The sequence below is a fragment of the Channa argus genome, chromosome 5 (assembly GCF_033026475.1).
Source record: "Channa argus isolate prfri chromosome 5, Channa argus male v1.0, whole genome shotgun sequence".
NCBI lineage: Eukaryota > Metazoa > Chordata > Actinopteri > Anabantiformes > Channidae > Channa > Channa argus.
The window spans coordinates 16,535,905-16,557,463 of NC_090201.1; the positions used below are offsets into that span (position 1 = coordinate 16,535,905).

General features: G+C 38.5%; 2 protein-coding genes across 3 annotated transcripts in view; one reads left to right on the plus strand and one right to left on the minus strand.

Moving 5' to 3' along the window:
* uba7 (ubiquitin-like modifier activating enzyme 7) overlaps window positions 1-5,790 on the minus strand; it is a 28,500-nt gene extending 22,710 nt beyond the window's left edge. Inside the window, exons 1-14 of the mRNA XM_067503529.1 lie at window positions 5,600-5,790; window positions 5,343-5,511; window positions 4,017-4,151; window positions 3,450-3,556; window positions 3,287-3,377; window positions 2,920-3,052; window positions 2,664-2,761; window positions 2,416-2,565; window positions 2,118-2,282; window positions 1,844-1,948; window positions 1,650-1,730; window positions 1,031-1,186; window positions 358-523; window positions 19-215 (exon numbers count right to left, since the gene is read on the minus strand). Coding sequence (XP_067359630.1) covers window positions 19-215; window positions 358-523; window positions 1,031-1,186; window positions 1,650-1,730; window positions 1,844-1,948; window positions 2,118-2,282; window positions 2,416-2,565; window positions 2,664-2,761; window positions 2,920-3,052; window positions 3,287-3,377; window positions 3,450-3,556; window positions 4,017-4,151; window positions 5,343-5,511; window positions 5,600-5,637 — 1,791 coding nt within the window. The 5' untranslated portion in view covers window positions 5,638-5,790. The remainder of the gene's footprint in view (window positions 1-18; window positions 216-357; window positions 524-1,030; window positions 1,187-1,649; window positions 1,731-1,843; window positions 1,949-2,117; window positions 2,283-2,415; window positions 2,566-2,663; window positions 2,762-2,919; window positions 3,053-3,286; window positions 3,378-3,449; window positions 3,557-4,016; window positions 4,152-5,342; window positions 5,512-5,599) is intronic.
* Window positions 5,791-9,366: 3,576 nt separating this feature from the next.
* LOC137127841 (macrophage-stimulating protein receptor-like) lies at window positions 9,367-20,865 on the plus strand. 2 transcript variants are annotated; one of them, XM_067505304.1, is made up of 21 exons: window positions 9,367-9,523; window positions 10,237-11,532; window positions 13,175-13,351; window positions 13,576-13,695; window positions 13,774-13,944; window positions 14,387-14,553; window positions 15,062-15,191; window positions 15,289-15,425; window positions 15,545-15,724; window positions 15,810-15,909; window positions 16,034-16,264; window positions 16,425-16,571; window positions 16,684-16,843; window positions 16,976-17,065; window positions 17,517-17,723; window positions 17,931-18,011; window positions 18,090-18,271; window positions 18,400-18,509; window positions 18,937-19,102; window positions 19,185-19,321; window positions 19,565-20,865. In XM_067505304.1, the coding sequence occupies exons 2-21, from the start codon at window positions 10,321-10,323 to the stop codon at window positions 19,794-19,796; spliced, it is 4,137 nt and encodes a 1,378-aa protein (XP_067361405.1). In that variant the 5' UTR covers window positions 9,367-9,523; window positions 10,237-10,320; the 3' UTR covers window positions 19,797-20,865. The 2 variants fall into 2 exon arrangements, with proteins under 2 accessions (XP_067361405.1, XP_067361404.1); XM_067505303.1 differs by having other exon boundaries at window positions 9,378-9,551.
* The last annotated feature ends 694 nt before the right edge of the window (window positions 20,866-21,559 follow it).

Below are 21,559 nucleotides of genomic sequence, written 5' to 3' on the forward strand. Positions count from 1 at the left end.
CAGAAATCCACATCAAACCTGTAAAGTGTGCTCAATGCGGTGAGGGAAGTTCTTGAGTGTGCAGAGTGGGATGGCATTTGTAGAACTTGATTTGGCGGGTCCATAAGACTCTGTCAAGTGAGGCACCACCACCAGAGTATGACCTTTGCTTCCCAGAGTTCCTCCTTCCAGCAACGACTTCTGATGTTGAACACAGCGTCCATCAAGGTATACCCCTGGGCAGCAAAGATAAGGGATTAAATGTTCAACTTTTATCTGTAGTGAAATGAACAAACACTTTTGTTTAAAGTATTGTAAATACCGTGGTTAAGAGAACTTAATATAGTAATGGATTTAAAGACAGATTAGTATCCCTACTGGCTTCCACATTATCAAGAGCTGCAGCCACTCCATCAAGACCCATGAAGAAGTTGTAATCATACACCCTCTCACTGTCAGGGTCCAGGCGATGCATATGAGCAGTGATTTTCATCTGTGGGTTCATCTCTCGCACTGCTTTGGCAGCAACCTCTGATTTTGGTTTCTGTTAATGACAAGTGACCAAATGTGTGGTGTGTCTGGAAGATCGCGTGTGTAAGCAATAATGGTAAAAATCAGACACAAAGAATAGATAAAATAAAGTGTTACTTTATATAAAATTGACATTCAAATTGAATTGACATTAACTGTATCTTTCTCAAATTATACTAGAAAATCAGCAAAACAAGTTATTCAGTACTACATATTCTACTTTACTATACTCTAAGAGTCTCCATGCTCTTAATTTTATGCAACAGAAGCATGTTTCTCAAGAGAATTTTTGTCAGTGTATCCACTAAAAATTCTAAACTTTGATAGGTAACTTCTTTAGCCACTAATATGTATTTACTCAGACATAAGAGATCAACTGTCTGATATAACTTGGTGGATATGTGTGATCTCACAACCTGCATAATACCCTTTACAAACCTTCCCCTAGGTCCACTTAACAACATCTAACAAGACCCAGTGAGCTTTGAAATACTGGAAAAAGGAGGTTGTGATTTCTCACCCCAATATCTTGAGACCTGAACAGGAATTGGCGGTTCAAGTTGGATCTTTCTATAAAGTCCATGTCCGTTACAGTGATTTTTCCTTCTTCTCCTGCACCGAGCCCAATGAGGGCAAAGTTTTTAAGCAGCTCACAGCCAATAGCGCCAGCTCCAACCTTGAGATATGAGACAGAGGATGTGTCAGAATAAAAACTGCAATAGTTCAGAAAGCCCAAGTTAATGTCTCATTGTTATAAATGTAGAAATTATTCAATCCGCAAATTTTTCTGACATTTTAGCAACTAGAAAATGTTTTAGACATTGATTCACTATTGATTGCTTTGCATGGTGTTATTACAGTGGTAAAAGAAACACATGCAATCTGTCATAAACACACATATCCAGCAAACAAGTGTAAAAATACCACTGTTAAAGGAAACAGAGAAAGGGCTTGGCACTGATGAACAGCCACTGCACACCAAGAGGTCAGCACCAGCAGGAAATGCCACCTGAATCACAACCGTTTCCTGCCATGTGCCATCATTAACACCAGACACAGTCAAAGGAAAACACACTTCGAGCTCCCTATTTCCACGCAGAGTGTGCCCCCTGTTGGACACATTTCAAGCCTCCCCTCACCAGGAAATACTTCTGCCTCTCGAGCTTCTCCTGGAACGCTGACCCGAACACAGCAATCTGCCCATCGTACCTCGTGCCTCTCTGTTAGAAATGACAACAGAGCAGTGAAATTTGTCACGTTCAAATGAGCTGTAACTGGTTCATATAGTGAAATATGTTAAAATGGAGGAGTATATAGATGAAGCCAAACATACTGGTGAAAATAAGCCCTCTGCCAGTTGATCCTCCTCTTCAGGGAGGCACTCGAGCGCATCAAAATATAGCCACTGTTGAAGAGGCGTAAATTTCCCACTACATGCCTACAGAAAAATGTGCAAAATACACTCATTTACATTTTTACGCCACTGACAATTCATGTTAAGTTATGTACATTAAATATACAACAGAGAAGGGTATGACAGCAGTGTGAACATGTTTCAAAGACTAAAAGATAAAATTAAAGTTGTAGCTATCAACATTTGGTGTCACCTTGATAACTTCTTGAGCAGCAAGACCTCCAATGAAAGCATTCAGAGGAGCTAAGTCACCCTGAGCTGTGAAGGACAGATTTCGCACAGCGGCTTCATCCAGCTGTTCTAGCTTTGCAACTGTATTCAGTTCTCTCACTATGGCAAGCAGGGACTCCGCATCTGACTGTATGGAATTAATCACAAACAAGTGAATGAAAACAATCTTGTAAACTGCTTTAATAATCAAACAACTTCCATTTACTTGTTTTACATAGTTAATTAAATGCTGACTATAACAGGCTTTAGCATTCACTGACCTGAGACCAAGGATCAGGGAGACGTTGTTCTTTCTTCACAAAACTGTGAAGAGCTTGGAAGGCCAGGTGCAGGGTCTTATGCCTTGATACCTTACCAAAATCATTCATTTTCAGGAGTTCATAGTCCAATAGAGCCTCACTTAGTTGTTTCTGAAATTTATGTTGTAGAAGTTTTATAGACCATATATCCACTTTATCCAAAGTAAGAAACATTTAAAGGGAACAATGACCAAAATGTTGATACTTACAAACATGAGCACGCAGGACTCTTTAACCTCGGTCACTACTCCACCCCGTTCATACTGAGAGAAGGCTGAGGTGTCACAAATGCTGAAGGAGTACGAGTCTGGTAATAGAGGTGACAAACAATATACAGGTAGGTACATAAATAAAAAGTCTCATCATGCCTATTAAATCCTACTGCGATGCAATTAAAGTAATTGTGGCTCATAGCTACGCTGTGTGTTGAAAGTCTCAACACCTTAAAAGTAAAGTCAAACTAACCACAGATTTTGATCTCCACAGGGCCAATACTGTTGAGCTCAGACATGCCATGGACTTCAGAGAAGGAAACTTTTGTGCCATCTGAAAACCCATGGTTTTGGTCATCTGTGCAGATAACCATTCCAGGATTGTCCTGGAATAAGATAGATGTTGACAAACTCAAAATATGAGAGAAATATTATGTAATGTTGCAAGTACAGTTATTTGCTGTGCATATATGGACTTTCCTTAACAGTACAAAGTCAAAATATTGGGTGAGTTGGCAACTCTTAATTGTCTATTCATGTGTATGCTGTGAGGAGACAAAGATATAAACGATACAAAGGCTCTTAACAGGCCACCAACAGAAGTCAAATGGAAGCATTACCTTAGTGATGTTTTGTATCATTGCTGATATTGGTATCTCTCCATCCTTGTCCAAGACCTCAAATTTCTCCCCAAAGTCACAGAACAACTGACTGCAAATGAGCCACAAGGTTTTTATTACTTTGGTCCAGGCAATGTTGGTAAATCCAGCGCTGCTCACTTACCCACAGAGTCCTTTGGTGTCTGCTACAATGAACTTGATTCCATGTGAATGGCAGAGATTCCCAAAATGCTTCTGATCATCCAGTGAAGAGTCTGTGAGGACCACCACCTGAAAAATGTCCCTCTCCACTCAAAAATGTGTTTTGTCTATTTATATGACTTTTTAATCTTTGCTGTATAGAATTATGTATGCACATTGCTAACCACTACAACATCACTTTGCACTGGATTTTAAGATTCTATACTGAAACTAGTTTAGAAGCCAATGGCATAAGTGGACATGAATGAGGAGGAAACTTGAAACCTGTAGCATCAAATACTCTGAACATACTTTAGAAAGCTGAAGAAATAATACGCCTACAAGTTAAGAGTTAAAATGCAAGATACAGTATGTGCATAATGATGCATTTTGTATTTTTCAATGGGGGAAATGGGCAGATGTAATTACAATTAAACCGTGTAATGAACTTTTTTGAGGAAGAACCATATTAGACAAACACAAAAGCTTATCATTTAGTTTTGTGATTTGATCCTTTTATGCACTATTAGGCTCTATAGTTAAGTGGTACCTGAAAATTCAGAAGCAGTTCCTCATTCAGGGGACCAGTGTGTTCTGACACAGACACACGCGGGTTCAAGGCAGACAGCTGTTGGAGGGAACATTTGGCTCGGTTCTGACCTAGATGTGACTCCTTCAGGAAAAACTGGTGGACAAAAAAAATATTAGAGTTTGATAAATCAATTTCAGCTCAAGGCTCCACCTAGTGGCTTGTTTTGGAAATGTTTACTGTATGTCACTGTCTTTAGCTGCAAATCTACAATTTGGCTACAATATTATGGAATAGTAGATGTTCAAACTCTCCATCAGGCGTGGTAAGTACAGCAACTATGTATGTTTCCTCAAGTACTGTATTTAAAGTACGTATAGTTACCTCAGTAACACTCCACTATGTCTTTTTACAGGCTAGTTATGACAAAAAAATAGACAAAAAACAAAACATGTCTTATTATTGATTAACTGTCCATTAGCTGTCCACTCCAGCTGCTGTTTTTCTTCCAAACCATCATCTGTTGTAACGCCAAGTCTCTACAGTAACAACATACAACATTTTCCATACACATAGTCAAATTCCATGCTGCTTTAAAATTAATTTTGTTAGTGGAGAACTTGGACATTTGTACTTTTGTAAATTTTAGAGAGTGTTGTTATTACTACTACCTGAGTACAAAGACTGAATTGCTGCTTCTACTTACAGTACTTCTTACTTGCACTTTTACTTTAGTATTGCACTTGTTTCCCACCTCTGTTCTATTTCATTCTGAACACCTCTTGAAAGTGTTGGACAGCTACTTCGAATTTGTTAAAACCTTACAACATTACATGTTGCTAAATAAACTTTGTCCTGGGCATAGCCCCTACTTAAAATCATGTTAAAATGGCAGTTTTCTGTATACAGTCTAAGTGGGCAAATGACAAAATTAACTGATAGTGAAAGTAAACTGCCTTTCTTTCATAAAGCTATTTGCAATTACCAACAAATTCAATTTAAAGTCATTAGTGTTTTTATATATTAAAACCAAATAAATGTAACTTTATGATGTGCAATATGTTAGATGTAGACAATACTTTTATTACTATATTCTTATTATGAAATGATATATATTAATAAAGGAATAATGTGTTTTTTTTTACCATATATAGATCTCAAATCAGCCAACATAAATCAGACATTAGACTATTTAAAAACACTGCAATATTTACAGTAAACAGTTAGACTTGGGAAGTTGTATTCTAACAGGAAGTTGGTTACTTAAATCCTAATCTTACAACGCATCCTAAAAGATATATATATATTATTTACTTATTTTGATTGACAACATCTTAGGGTTACTACCTGAGAGGACAGGTCTCTCCAAACCGTCTGTCCTTCATCCTGGACCGTGACAGATCTCACTCCGGACAGGATCACATTTTTTGCTATTTCTACTCCAAGACCACGCATTCCAGCTACGAGGACGTTGGCGGAGCCCATCCGGTGCATGGCCTCATGACCCAGAACATACCTTTGCAGGTAAAAGAGTAGTGAATCTGTGAACCAGCAGTGTATAAAGTCACATTTACCCCTCCCATATATGTGCGGATCGTACTTACAGCTGTCTGGAGTAGAAGCCTTCATCGATTTCTGACATATTGTACCGGTAGTTATCAGTGCCCAAAATAAAACGAGCAGTTAGAGCTGGGACATCAGCAGAGAATAGAAAAGAAACCAAACAGGACGAAGGAGGGAATTACCAAGTGCCGATAACAAGAGTTTTAAATTGAAGTATTTCACTTTCGATTCCTTCTTCTTCTAAGAATTAGGATCTGTCCACCAGAGGGCGACTCGGGACCATAGAGTTAGATTCACACTCAGTACACGTACCACTGTCAAAGTCTACTCTATTTATACCTTTACATTTGAATGGGAAGGTGAAAAATAGAAGTGTTTAAGGGGAAACGTTGGAACTATTTTTTCGCTCATAATTGAAATTCTCTGTAAGTTTATAGGTAACACCTGAGGTAATCTGCACTCAAACATGTTGTCATGATTTGGCCCTACAGTGTCACTTCGTGGACTTTTATTTTGTAGTCTTTTGCCCACTTCCTGTTCCCAGTTTATTCCACCAGCATTACCACTCATCATCGCTCATTATTCTTTATACCCGTTCCCCTGACTATTGAGACACAGCTCCCCCCACAGTTCCCTGTCAGATCCTTGTCTTTACTCCTGGAAGGAGCACCCTGCTTTCTGGTTTACCTGACCCATGTTATCTGTTGCTTTTGATCTGAGGTTTTTGTCTGTTTCCCATTTCTGTTCCCTAGTCGTTGCTCTTTGCTCTTCTGCCCAGTTCTTCATTATGCCTGATTGTATTTCGTGGACTTTGTTACCTGATTACTTTGGTCTGAGGTTTGGTTTGATGTTCATTCTGTGTCTTGCTCATTTTCTGTGTGCTTGTTTTCTGTTTACGGGTATTCCTTGTTTTCTTGTGTATGTTCCCCTAGTTAATACTTTTACATTGGTGTTTAGGTTCTTCAGTTCTTGTAGTATCCCAGTATTTTTGTTTCAGTTCTTTTAAGCTCAGTCATTCACTCCTTGGTTAATTAGCCTCACCCTCCTCAGTTTCATGTTTGGTTCTCCTATTCAGATTGTTAGTTTCCATAGCCCTGCTTCATGTTTATTTTCTAGTTTCCTGTGTTAGTATTGAAGCTGACATTTATTAGTTTTACTGTTCCTAGTTTATGGTTATCTCGTAGTTCTAGTGTCAATGCTCCTATTAAAGTTTTGGCTCCACCACTTTTTGATTTATGTTAAATTCCTATTCTGGTTCTTGAGTTTAAGCCCTTGTTCCATGCCTTAGTTTCTTGTCTCAACGAGTACCTGTACCTCAGGTAATCGTGTCAGTATTTTGTCATGTGGGAGGGAATTTTTTGTTAATCTTCACTTGTCTTGTCTTTGTCTGTATTTGTTAAAGTTTATTTTCTTGTTAGGTCTAAGTTTATTATGTGTATTGTACAATTATAATAAAGGTATTATGACTGATTTCCACAATAATTGTCTTTTATGGAAATTACAGTAATTACATTAACCGATGAAAATGTTCGTTAATTAAAAATTGGGGTTACCATTTCTTGATGTCTTGCCTGAACATGCCTGGAAGTAAACTTTAACATCTCCATGGTGAAAATAACAATAACAATACACTCTGGTATTGCATAATACATTTGGTCATTCATTTCAGCAATATCTGTTATAGGTTTATTAGTATAGTGATTAGTATAGTATAGTTTATTAGTTAATATGTTGTATTTCCACGATGAGAAGAAATTTGCTCCGTTTTTCTTCTTTACCTGTAAGTATACTGGAAAAGCTTTTAGTGTAACTCCATTTTGTAAAGCAGTATTTAAGTAATAAGTCATTGTTTATTATTATTGTCGATCACTGTCAAAGATGTTTTTATGACAATATTCATGTTTATAATTATGGCAACAAGATTAGTTAATAGTGGTAGCTGTAGTAATTGTTGTCATAGTATCTTTTATGCACAAGAGGAAAAACCTTTCACAGCCCTACAATACAACCTTTATTAATGTTTCAAATTTATCCATGTGAGAAATAAAAGTATGATCATTTGTTTAATTGTATTTGTAATATAATATCTATATATTGAATATGTATTTATGTGTACTTAAGAGGATAAAATGACTTAATTGACTGAAAATGACTTATTAAACTCATAATACAATATTATAGGAAAAAGCAAAGTCAGCTTTTTTCATCTTTAAATGTTTTGCTACTTGCAAAACCTGTGGAAATAAAGATTTTATGGCAATCTTGGAATTTGATCACAGGCAGAAATAAATCTCTCCTAATTCCAAAACAAACTTACTGAATGGAAAAAAATATACATCTTAGTTGCTTGTAAGTTAGTTTGGTCAGTGTCTTATAAGTCGCGTATTGAGGTAAACGGGGACAAAGGCAAACCCATGTTCTTGATGGAATGTCAAATCACAGTTCCATTATTCACACAGATCTGCAGTCGTTGTCAAGCTCCAGTCAAAACAAATCACCCTGTGTGCAACTGTTTGCGTCAGGTCTTCAGGTCTTGTAATACATTAAGATAATCATAGAGGGTGTTTGTGGTTTGAGGTTTGGAGTGGTGGAAGTGTGAAGAGCTATGCAAAAGTAAATTTTCTTTTGGAGGAATGCGGTACTGACGTTTGTATTGAGTTGTAGATGTTAAACTTTTGGATCAACTAATACTTAATTATGTCAATTTAGCCACTCTGTCTTGGATATAATATAGAAATATAGTGATATTTAATGTATTCTGCTGCCATCATATAGCATAACTAATTTATGTAATTTATCATGTTATTTATCATATGTTTCGTGAAGTGACTTTGCCTAACTCTGACTTTAAAAGACGTGGTCTGACTAGAGAGGAATTACATTCCTCCCATAGTTTCCTGCCTGGAGATGCCTGAATTTGAAGAGTAACTTCCTTCCTCATCTGAAAGCAATGCCTTTTTGGCAACAATCCCACAGGCTTGGATGCGACGTACTGTTTTCAAATTCTCTTTTTACAGAATGACGCCTGAATCGAAAATCGTTGCACTTGATGGTTTAATTTGACTGTTGGTAAAGAAGCATATTTTTGAGGAGGTCACATTTCGCAATAATTTCTTACTTCCTGATTGCGGGTGTGGCTTTACAGGACAGCACACAGTCAAGTCAACAGAACGGTTCTACTTTCAAAATAAATCTCTTGCTGGTTACGTTGGTTGCGACGTTTCTTCCGTGGGTTACATTTCTGGATATATGGTTTTAAAATGTGTGCTGCAAAAGTAAAAAAACAAAAAACAAAAACACAACAGCAATGTCATTCAGTAGACTACTTAGAATCTAACCTAATAAGGTGAATTTAGCCAGATTTTTAAATCCGGAGTTTACACATTGTCTTAGAACCACATTATATTGTAGTGCAAAGATTCGGGTGGGTTTTACGCACCATTTACAAACCATTATAGAGGCAAAGTCCTTTTACTGACTGACAAGATGCTGTGGCACTGATACTTCTCCAAAATGCTTGGAACAACCTATCTCCAAAAAAAAAAAAAAAATCCTAAAAACTATGGATATTTTTTATGTTGTTTTAAAGGCAAAGGATGGTCACTGCAAATAATTTATAAAAATATCCTCACATTAAATTCAGTGCCCTAGTCTTTGTAGGCTGTGCCTTTTACATAGATTAGGCAAAATATGGAGGTTTAAAGTTAGGTCTCTCAGGATGAGAGATTTGGCCGGTGGCGCCTTTATTTTGAAAGTCCGACACCATGTTTTTACCCGTAGACCCCGACCCCACCCCACACACACACACATACACACCTTGATGTGATTTAGTATCGGTGTAAACTTTGTGTCAGTTGCACACCGGCTTTCGGCTCACTGAGTGGAGGATATTCGTCTAAAGGATTTAGACTTTCAGACTGCAGGCTACAAATTTCAACGAGGGGCCAACATCTTTTTGACGCGATGTAAGATTTATTTTATTTTATTTTCATGGTAAGTAAATGCTTGACGCAGTCAGTCCATGTTTATGAATGACTGGAGACACGGTCGTTATAATTAGTAACTCTTCTGGTTAGTTTTACCTCCCTGTACATGAGATTTAATTAAACAGTTATTATCAGCTCAGCTTATTTTATGAATTAAACTCTCACATTTTAGGGCAGTGTAGCCTACTTCTTTGGTCTGTTTTGAAACTTTTTGAACACCGTTGTCTACTGCTTATTGGTTTATAAAAAATAGGTATACAAGAAATAAGTAATTTGCATGTACGAGAAGTTAGTAGTTTTTGTTTTGGCAATATTGTCCCGTACTTAGTTTTTTCTGTGAATGGCTCTGCAGTCCTGAACAATTCCTTAGTTACTTCACATGTTAGAGCAAGTCATGTCTCGCCCACAGCAGACATTATCTTGGCTTTACTAACCTATTTTTCCGCTGGCTTGTGTGCCTTTAAAGCCACGCAATATCTGTTGATATCAAGTCTTATTTATCTTTAACTTGTAGATAGGAAAACAAATACTTAATCATAAGGCCTGAAGAAAAACAGGAGCTGTTGTCTTGGTTGCAGTTGAAACAAGCCAAAATATTTCCAGTTTGAGGCTCTTTTTAAAATGAAATAAAATAAATGTGAATCAAATTGCTTTGTTAAACATCAACTCTGCTTCTCTGTCTTGTCTTACAGAGCTTCCCTTGGTTCTCCAAAATGTTTTCTTTGAGGAAAGTATATTATAGGTAGCACTTAATCACAGTGAACTGTGACGTGGAGATGGTCACTTGGGCCACCTTGCTGACAGTATGCCTATGGATACAAACACAACCTGCCTCGGGACAGTACACATGTCCTTCTACCCTTCGCAGGCTGGTGGATTTCACTGTAAAATACTCCCTTCCCCACTTCCAAGCAGACAAACCCATTCAGAACATAGCAGTTAACTGGGATAAGGATGTGGATGTGCGAGAGGTGTATGTCGGATGCCAGAATGTAATAGTGGCTGTCGATCATGGAATGAAAAAAATATGGGAAATGACCACAGGACCTGTTGGCAGTCCTAATTGTTCAACCTGTGGGGTGTGTGACATAGAAACTGAACCTGGGGATCCAGTGGATACAGACAATGAAGTTTTACTTTTGGATCCTACTGGATCTCTCTTGCCATACTTGTACTTTTGTGGAAGTACTCAGCACGGGATCTGCTACTTTATTAACATTGAGTCTTCACCGCTTAAGCCTCAGTGTTTATACAAAAAGGAGCAAAACTCTGCATTAGACTGTCCTGACTGTCTGGCCAGCCCACTTGGGACCACAGTAACCATCGTTGAAGATTTAGCCACATCATTATTCTTTGTAGCAGCCTCTGTGAATGACAAAGTGGCACAAAGATATCCTAGGCGGTCCATATCAGTGTTGAGGCCCCTTTCAACTGAAGATGGCTTTCACATGGTCACAAATGGCCTGACAGTGCTCCCTGATCTACAGAACTCTTACAGGATTGATTACATCTACAGTTTCTCCACTAAGGACTATGTCTATTTTCTGTCTCTTCAAAGAGAAAATCCCACAAAGAGCACATCAGCTTTTCAGACTCGTCTAGGACGTCTGCCAATATCAATTCCTGAGGTGTGGATGTATAGAGAGGTGGTTTTGGAGTGCCGGTATGAACCAAAACGCAGGAGGAGGCGGAGAGACACTTTGAAGGACATTGTGTACAATGGGCTACAGGCGGCACACTTTGGACGTGCAGGGAAGGACTTAGCTAATGAGCTGAGGGTGGAGGAGACAGAAGATATGCTGTATGGAGTGTTTGCAGAGGTGAACGAGCGTGGCCAAGCTCAGAAAAATTCAGCCTTGTGTGCTTTCCCTCTGACTAAAGTAAACCTTGCAATTGATAAGGGGGTGGAGGCCTGCTGTAAGTCCGGTAAAGAGCGGCTGTCCAGAGGTCTCTGCCACTTCCAGCCGTGCGAAAGCTGCCCAGATGAAGTGAGTAATTTTTTTTTTTTTTTTTTTTTATTGCCTGGACTTTATCAGAGCAGAGGAACAGTACAAAGTTCACCCTATGTCTAGACAGGAAGTGACCTAACCAAGCAAACACTATAATTAAGACACCTGTGATTGGAACTATGAGTTTATCATTAAGCTTTGTATATTGTCTTGTGTAATTAGGGCTAGTGTAATTTAAGAAACAGTAACACACATCTGGTACATAAAGTAAATATTGTATGGTGGATTATTGTAGGCTATACCTGTAGCAAATCTGATCAAAGTGTGTGTGAATGAGCAGGGCCTAATGAGAAAACTGGGAGGGGTGGATGAGTCAGTAATATGACCTGCACGTTGCCACACATTTCACAGCTCCATTAAGTTTCAGTCTTTCTCAGTGAAAGGGAGGCAACTGTTTACAAAACTGTTTCATGACATCGGATCTGATTTCTTCAGACTGTTACTTTTCAAGGTAACATCATTTCATAGTAGAATAAAAAAGAATAAAACTCATGATTGTGGGCATAGTCCTTGATTGATAATTCTACCACAGATGAAATGTAATTAGAAGACAAATTAAATCTTAAATAATCTTAAATTCACTTTTGGCTGTGGTTCTTGAACAATGAATACAAAAGGTGTGGTCTTTTCACACTGTGTCTTTGAGCTCTTACAGTCCTGTGTACACCTACAGGAGTGCGTGCCAATGAACACAAGTTATAAATCCTGCTGATAAAAAGGTGGAATTTCAAGGGGAGGGATATTATTGGACTGTCTGGCTATTTGGGAATTTTCTTTGAGTGGGAAATAGTTGGAAAAATACAGAAATGGTGTGGAGCAGGGAGGAGAAAATTAATCTTTTACATAATCAATAAATGCTGCCATGAAGCTGTCTCAAAAATGCTAGTATCAACTACTCCCCTGAGAAGACATAATAAGTGTTCCTAGAATTGGGTGTGTGCAATAAAATTATTTGGATACTGTATGTATGCAGACATGAAATGCTGAAATGCAAAATGACTGTAAAGTGATGTGACTGTTTTTCCTGACGCAAACCTCGCAAATTTCTACCGGGCTTGGGACCAGCACTGCGCGCCTGGGGATGGGCCAATAAAAAGACACTTGGGGTTCAGTTTCTTGCCCAGGGCATCGGGAAGAGCGAATGCGACCCTCTGACCCTATGGTTGGTAGGTGGCTACCAAGCTACCAACTAAGCCACTGCCGCCCTTCATAAGGCATTAAAATATAAACAGTGGGGAGAAAACATGGGCATGCAGGGACAGGTTGGCTCAACTTCTTTGCAGCAGAATGTTTACCATATCCTGTTTTTTGGAACAATTATCTTTACTGAGTGTGAGTCATGCACTGCAAACCATCCATACACACCCACCATCTTCTGTTATGCATCGGAAACTATGGAAAGTCCAGGTTCAGTGATGGCACTCTACACTGAGAATCAGTCCCTATTGAAACATATTGAGCCTGAATCACCACTAAAAAAGATTAAAGCACTTTTTATATTTGTGCATGCATCTTTACAATATATAAAGCATGTGCCTAGATGGATGACAGGCACAGGGATTTATGGTGCTGACTATATGCTAACAGTCTTGCGCTGTGTGTGTTTCTGTTGTTTGCACAGAGCTCTAAGGGCAATGACACATGCAGTGCCATGCCCACTCTGGTGTCAAAGCCACACTACAGAGTCGACCTTTTCAACAGTCAGATGAGAGATGTCCTGTTCACAGCTCTTCTAGTAACTACTATTGAGAATCACACACTGGGTCACTTCGGTACCTCAGATGGCAGGATACTGCAGGTAACGTCATGACTTGGTATAAAATAGTTGTCACTTGCTCATAAATTTACCTTTTTTAAGAATGTGTTTCGTCGAATATTGATGTTTCTCTTCTTTATGCTTGCTAAATCCATGTCTAAACGAAACATTTGTAGAATTATATTGTTTGTCAGTCAGAGGCAGGTGCATGCTACACTTCCAAACATGAAAATCCTTGTGACGTTACCTGTGTCCTGCTGGTTTAGGTTATACTCACCACATATAAGCCTACTGTTTTTGCCAACTATTCTCTGGGAGAAACCGCAGTATCCAGGACAGCAGCTGTGTACTCAGAGGATTCACTTCTCTTTGTAGTTGGAAATAAGGTAGGTTGTGTAATATCAGCTGCAGATACTGCTTAGACAACATCTGACTTACCCCACCCTCATTTTTCCCTCATCAAGATGTTCACAGTGCCCTCAGCAGGACCAGGGTGTGCACATTTTATGACGTGCTCCATGTGTTTGACGGCTCCACGCTTCATGAACTGTGGTTGGTGTTCGGAAACCTGTTCAAGGCAGAATGAGTGTACCTCGAAGTGGAACAAAGACTCTTGCCCACCTGTCATAACAGAGGTAGATCTGCTGGTAGATGTAACTGATTAATCAAAGCATAGAGTTTAAGCAACATCACTCACTGAGTTACATTAAAGCTATATAACTTTTTTGAATATCCTTTAAATAAGAATAAGCTCCATACATTGGACAGGTGCTTTCAAAGGCTGCTGTGACGCAAATTCACTGAACAGCTCTGGCAGCAGTGCAGAGTATTCCCTTCTAAAGGTTTTTTTTAACTAATCAGAGAAGGTCAAACCCTGTGTGACACATAGTGACTCAACAGGGTACCTTGCACAGAGTCGCCACGTGACACAGCATCACTTTTGGCATCCTGGGTGGATTGTTATCAATTCTCATGTTATACCTCAATTGATACCCAGAAGTTTCATATTATAGCTTTAATCACATTTATTGGACTGAGAAGCTGAATGCTTTTCTGAATGTCACCCTTTCTCTGCAGTTTTTCCCAAAAATGGCACCTGCCAGTGGTGACACAGAAGTGACACTGTGCGGCTGGGAGTTTCAGTCCACTGTGCGACCTGCCATCATCAGTGGGACAACACACATTGTCAAAGCAGGCTCTGGGAACTTTTGTACAATCCTGCCTGAGAAGAGCAGTAGTGAAATGTGAGTACCACACATGCATTCATATTTTATGCAACGATGCTCCAGGGCCTACAGGAATTTTCAACTGCATTATGCGCAGTGTCACACATCGTTAATTATAAAGTGTAGTTTTCCAGAGCTAAGACAAACAGCCATGCTTCCAGGCTTGTGACAGTGTAGATTGTTTAGTCCAATAAGGTTCTTAGTGATTTATACAGCTTAAGAAGGAAGAGAACATCCCCAGCCCATTTTATCAGGAACATTTATTCCTTTAAGGAAAGATGTTTGGTTGATGTGTCCAAAAATGAGCTGGCACCTGATATGCGATGCATGACGGCAAATACGGTTCAAATAAAGCATTTTCATATTTTCTGTGTCTCTCAAAAAACAAAATTGCTCCATGTCTGAGAATAGATGACTGTACATATTCTTAAAATGTTGTCACAGATCATTTCTCCTGGCTAACAGAAATACTTCATCAACAGAATTCATAGATACATTATTGATAATTGCTTCTGTCCTGATGCAGCCTAGTATGCAAGATGACGGGGAAAATACCAAACCAGGATGTAAACATTACTCTGGAAGTGCATGAGAGGGAAGTGAAGGGTCCCTACTCCATCCAAGGCACTGCTCAGATCCCTGGTTTCTCTTTAGTGGTGAGAATAGCATCTTTTTTGCAATTTTGTTTTCACTGAAAAGATGTATGAAGACCTCTGTTTATAATGCCTATAATTTATAATTTTATTTAATCAGGAGCCTAGTATAACAGAAATCACGCCTGACAATGGACCCATGTTTGGAGGAACAACAGTTACACTGACAGGCAGGTATCTCACTTCTGGGAAGGAAAGAGTTGTCTCCTTTGCTGACAAAAAGTGCAACAATCAAAGGTAGGCAGCAAGACTGCTTCTCTTACTAGCACAATGATACGATCTGAACTATATTAATTCTCAGATATTCTTCTTAAATGAAAACTTTTAAGTGTTGTACAAATTTGTTTTGCTTTCAGCACTTTTAAAGGAAATGGGAGTTTTTCTTCAATCATTTGCCAAACAGCAGCTGCTTCACGTGTTGGAAAGGTGTCTGTGAAAATCACCATTGACGCCTTGCAAGTGACCACTACTAAGATGTTCTTCTACAAGAAAAATCCTGTCATAACCTCTGTGCATCCTCTATGCAGTTTTAAAAGGTATGAAACTGACCCAAATTTCCGTTATTAATTGACGCATGCTTCAAATTAAGTCACTCTTAATGTTATTTATACTGTTATGTAGTGGCTCCAAGCTTGTGATAGAGGGTCAGAATCTTGATTCTGTCCACAACACTGTGGTTCAGTACACTCCCAAAAATCCCCACAGGCCTTCACTTCAACAAGTAAGTTAACTTTCTGTCTTTGTGTACACACAGTATATTATTCAGTTCAAACAAGGCCAATAAAGTTGTCTTGTCGCAGCATAAATCACTTTACACTAACTAATTTTATGTTTCTTCACTTAAGGTCTGCAGTGGCCCAACAAATGCCACACATATAGAGTGCTGGGCCCCTGCGTTTCAACAGGAAACGTCAGAAGAAAACTCTGACACAGGAAATATTTCCATTCAAATGGATGGAAACAGGAACCTCTGGTGGGGACGTTTTGACTATCATCCCAATGCCACAGTGATTCCTTTTGAAAACGATGATCATGAATTGCTTCTAAAACCAGGACAGACTGAAGTTTCACTACATGTATGTTGTTTACCCAGGTTTTTTTTTTTTAAGGAGTCAAACTCCTATGCATAGTTACATACTGTACCTTACAGTAATTATTAATGCGTGTGCATTCTTCAGTCTATATAACACAAAGACCATGTCTTTAACATTAAACTATCATTTCCCCATGTAATAGCATAGCAACCTGAATACAGCAAGCACATGTATGAAGATCACAATGACCATTGGTGGAGTGAACTGCAATGCCCAGGTTCTGTTAAATGAGCTAACCTGCAGGATTCCTAAAGGCCTGGTTATCCCTGGTGAAGGACTACCTGTCAGAGTAAGAGAGTGTGCTACTATATCAGCTTCCTTAACCCTAATCACGAATGGAAACTGATGCTAAATTAAATGTATTGAATTTAATTTAAAATTGAATATCTGTCCTGCTGTAGGTATCTGTGAACGGGCACAATTATCACATGGGTACAGTGCTTTATGACAACGGTCATCACACTGTGATAGTGGGCATTGTGCTGGGCATCATTGCTGCACTGTTGGTAGGTGCTGGCCTTGCCTTACTTGTAATGATCCATTTGAGGAAGAAAAAGAGAGGTGAGAAAAATTCTGCCATCTCTTAATAACTTAGTGTTTAAATTTCACGTCATAGTTTTGTAAACAGGGAGTGAATTTCTTGTATATGCTGTATATTTGTTTGATGTGAATTATTTAAATGTATTCTTTCAGCCAATATAGAGAATCGTTTATCAACAATGTTTTCACGGCACCGCATGTCCAGCAACCATGATGTCTCACCAACAGGGGATTACAGACGAGGCAAGAATCCCCAATTTTATTCTTACATTTATAAATCTGTGTTTACTGTGCTTCCATCTATAAATTCCCTTTTATACAGTACACCTTACCCATCTGCAGCTCTACAATGTACAACCTATTATACACACTAATCAGACATTAAAATCACTTGTTTTTATGGTTGTGGTGAACAGGGGTCAGCATGGGAAAATATAACTTTCCAAAGATGTATTCTAGTAATAGAGGAGTTCTGTCTCACAGAAATATTAATAAATAGATGTGCTTTCTTTAAGTTAATAGAAATTATTTTAAATATGTCTGTTGGTGAAGAATCTATAAACCTATACACCAAATTAAGTTACATAAAATACCGTTTGTTATGGGTAGTACCAAAAAAAGAAACTCTGCCTGTTTACAATGTGTATATAAATGGCATCATTTGTTTACTTTAGTTTTGTTTTTTGTAAAATAGATCTGTCCAATCAAACATCTGGTTCGGGAGGAACGGCCTTCCAAGGTTTATTATATGCTGCCAGCTATGATCATCTGTCCACTCCTTTAGTCCCACGGGACAATATTTCAATGGTCAGCCTGAGCACAGATCTTCTTGGAGAGGTCAAAGATGTGCTGATCCCTGCTGAGATGCTCAGAATTGAGGACAGCCAGGTTATTGGAAGAGGTACATCAAATCCCTCGTTTTTAATAAGGGAGTCCCTGTCAGTAAAAACATTTTTTAACAGATTGTTTGGGTTTAAAGTTGATTAGTTTTGTTCATATTTTCTTTTGCTCTTTCTCCAAGTATGTTTTTGTGCTTTTATCCTTTACAGATTAAAGTAAATTTGGTAGATTTTTAAGGTCACGACATCCATTTCTTCTTGTTACGCAGGTCACTTTGGAACGGTGTATCATGGGTACCTGATAGACAGTCATAAACAAGAGACCCACTGTGCCGTTAAATCACTCAACAGTATGTGATTACACTATTATTTTAAATTTCCATTAAATGAGCTTGTAGACTTGTCTGTATAACGTGTTTTATTTGTAGGAATCACAGATTTTGGGGAGGTGGACCAGTTTCTTAGAGAAGGTATCATCATGAAAGGTTTCAACCACCCTAACATCCTGTCTCTGCTGGGCATCATGCTGCCTAAAGAAGGACTCCCTCTGGTGGTTCTACCCTATATGAAGCATGGAGATGTTCGTCATTTCATCCGTTCCGAGAAAAGGGTAAATTACACAGTGAAACTTCAGGGTCATGACTATAAATATTTGCTCTTCTTAAACTGCAAGGATTTATTATGACTCCAGCCCTGAACTTTAGTCAGCTCTGTTTATCATATCTATGTCTTCCACAGAACCCAACAGTGAAAGATCTCATTGGGTTTGGGCTTCAAGTTGCCAAGGGAATGGAATATTTAGCCCAGAAAAAGTTTGTCCATAGAGACTTGGCTGCACGTAACTGCATGTGAGTGTGAATCATACGCTGGTTACAGGTCCATGACATGCCAGTGGAAAAGCTTTGCCTAGCCCGAGGGAGGCCATTCACTGTTGACAAGCTGACACATCACCTACTGTACATGGTGTACTATAAAGGTGTATGTAACTTATGAAGCATTTATTTATTAAACGCAACAAATTCAGCTTGGAAGCTACTGTTCTTCAGTCAGTTATATACATACAAAGTTAAAAATGTAAATGTACAAACACATTGTGGTTATACCAAGCTAAAGGTGAACAATGTCTGTGGGTGGAAATTGTAAATGTTAATTTTTTTTTTTTTTCAACTGTCTAAAACACAAAAGCCTCCCATGTCCATCCAAAGGCCTCCTACAGTAAGCTTGGGCCCACTTCAGTTAGAGAGGATGTTTTCTAAAGAGGATTTTTCTTTTCAGGCTGGATGAAAGCTTCACAGTAAAGGTGGCTGATTTCGGCATGGCAAGGGACATTTATGACAAGGAATACTACAGCGTTCAAGATCACAAACGAGCAAAGCTACCAGTGAAGTGGATGGCGATTGAAAGCCTGCAAACTCAGAAGTTCACTACCAAGTCAGATGTGGTGAGTATAATTAATACAGGTCACAAATTTATTTTTGTCTCACTTTGTATACATTTATATTATATTTGCATGTTTTCCCAAGTGGTCGTATGGCATCTTAATGTGGGAGCTGTTGACCAGAGGTGCTAGCCCGTATCCAAATGTTGACCCCTATGACATTACACACTACTTGTTAAAAGGACGTCGGCTTCCACAGCCTCAGTTTAGCCCTGATTCTCTGTAAGTATCACATAACGCAGTGATATAACTCTGTTGTGTCAGCATTTTATAATTGAAATTATTAAACAAAGTCAGTTTACATGAGTTTACAACTTCAGTGAGTTTTTATATGTTAGTTTAATCTAATATGCAATATATTATTGTTAAACTTACATTGCCATAATTTAATCGTTTACTCATCAGCTGACGTAAGTCCTCAAACATTTCCTCATTCCCACATTTACACATGGTGTTATTTCTCAGCTATTCAGTAATGCTGGCCTGTTGGGACCCAGACCCTGCGTGTAGACCTAGCTTCCACAGCCTGGTAACAGAAGTACAGCACATCCTAACCTGTCTGGACGGAGAACACTACATCAGTCTGAAAGTTACTTACGTCAACTTAGACCAGCCAAGTCCTTACCCCTCCCTGACTGGATCAGCAGACGAGGCAGAGGACTCAGACTTGGATGCAGATAATCATGCTACCAGCTGACTGTCCCAGTCTCCTCATTAAAAAAAGAGGAACAGCTTGCCTTTACACATAAGTTGATAGTCATGTTCTCAAACCAGAGCATATGGAAATAAGGTTTGGCCTCTGATTTAAAAGCAACTAAAAACTCTTATTGGAGCTGAGACTAAATCAAGCCAGAAGTTCCCATGCTTGTTATTAGAGAAAACATGTAGATGGAAGTACATGTTTTATTCTCGTAACATCTTCTGAAGCACAAGTGTGACTGTGACTGAGTGAATGTAACATGCTTTTTTTAAATCAGATTTATTGTATTTTGTGAGTGGACAGAGTCTATGAACACCGACTTGTGCTCAGGGGACCATAGTTTCATTTTTTTAAATCCTCGCATTTTCCATTCTATATGGGGATATAATATGGGATGTATCCCTTGATATAGTCTGTAGAATAAGTGGGGGTGTGCATGTGAAACCATTCTGCATGCAGAACAACATTAAAGCTCTGCACCTACTGAATTATAGGTGAGCTTTCTGTGCTGTTCAACTATCAGCTGAAGCTAAGAAACACGTCTGGTGTCTGTCATGACCACTAGAGGGCAACCAATCCCTCGGTCTAAAACATTCATACTGTAGTTGTTGCTGCAGTGATGCTCTGCACAAGGTGTTATACAAGCGGTACGTTATATTCATCTGTTGAGCAAATGTAACAAATTCAGTCTTTGAAATCAATCAACACTACATGTGGTACATTTTTCAGAATATATTTGTTTTCCACATTCTATAATTGAAATATTTCCACAGACAATTAGACATTCTATGGCATTTTAAAATGTATGCACTGATTTATTTTTTATTTTTATTTTAATTTTTTACTTTTATACTGACAATGTAGAATGGTTTAAGCCAAGAATAGGAATCGTATTGAGCAGTAATCTTTACACCTTGGGCAATGACTTTGATTCTGATATACTTGATTTGTTTCTTTGCCTCCAGATTAAACTATTATTTCTTTGCACTGTAAATAATATTTTTGTAAATAGTAAATAGTTTATTACACACACGTCTCTAAAATACTGTATGTCAAGAAAATGAAATGTCTCCCTTGCTTTGTTTTTCCCACTCTCATCTTTGATAAATTAATAAGTAAAATTCCTGCAGATGGGCAAACCAGTCAGTTCCACCTTAAAATAACGATAACATAAAATGTTCTGGTTTTCTTGTAAAAGAACACTGATCACTACAGCAAGACAAGGTACAAAGTCCTTCATGAAAGTGCATCATCAAAGCCAGCGAAGAATAAAACAGATGCTGAATCCAGTGACACAGGTGTGAGGCAGTATAACTCTTACATTGGCAGGTGGATAAGAGGAAAAACACACACTACATGCTTCTGCCTAATCTGTTAATCTAGCATTTGCAACACCCTGTGAATAATTTATAGGTCTAAAAAAAGATTTCTTTTATCCCTTACCTTCAGGTACTAAAAAGGTATTGGTAATAATGGTATTGGTTGTGGTCAGGTAGGCTGAACAGGAAGATTTAATGTTTGCTGTAACTTTTGAATACTATATAACAACCATCACAACTGTGCTTTTTATAGACGTAAAAAAGGTTTAGCTCCTAAATGCTTACTGCAGGTAAAGCTCAGCACAGATTGTTAAGGCACATAGTGAAGTCAGATAAGATCCCCATCTACAAGATCTTTGTCTGTATTTGGGGCAAATAAAAATTTTGACTATAAAATGTTGAGCTGTGGACAATAGACTGAGCAGATATACGGCTGCAAGC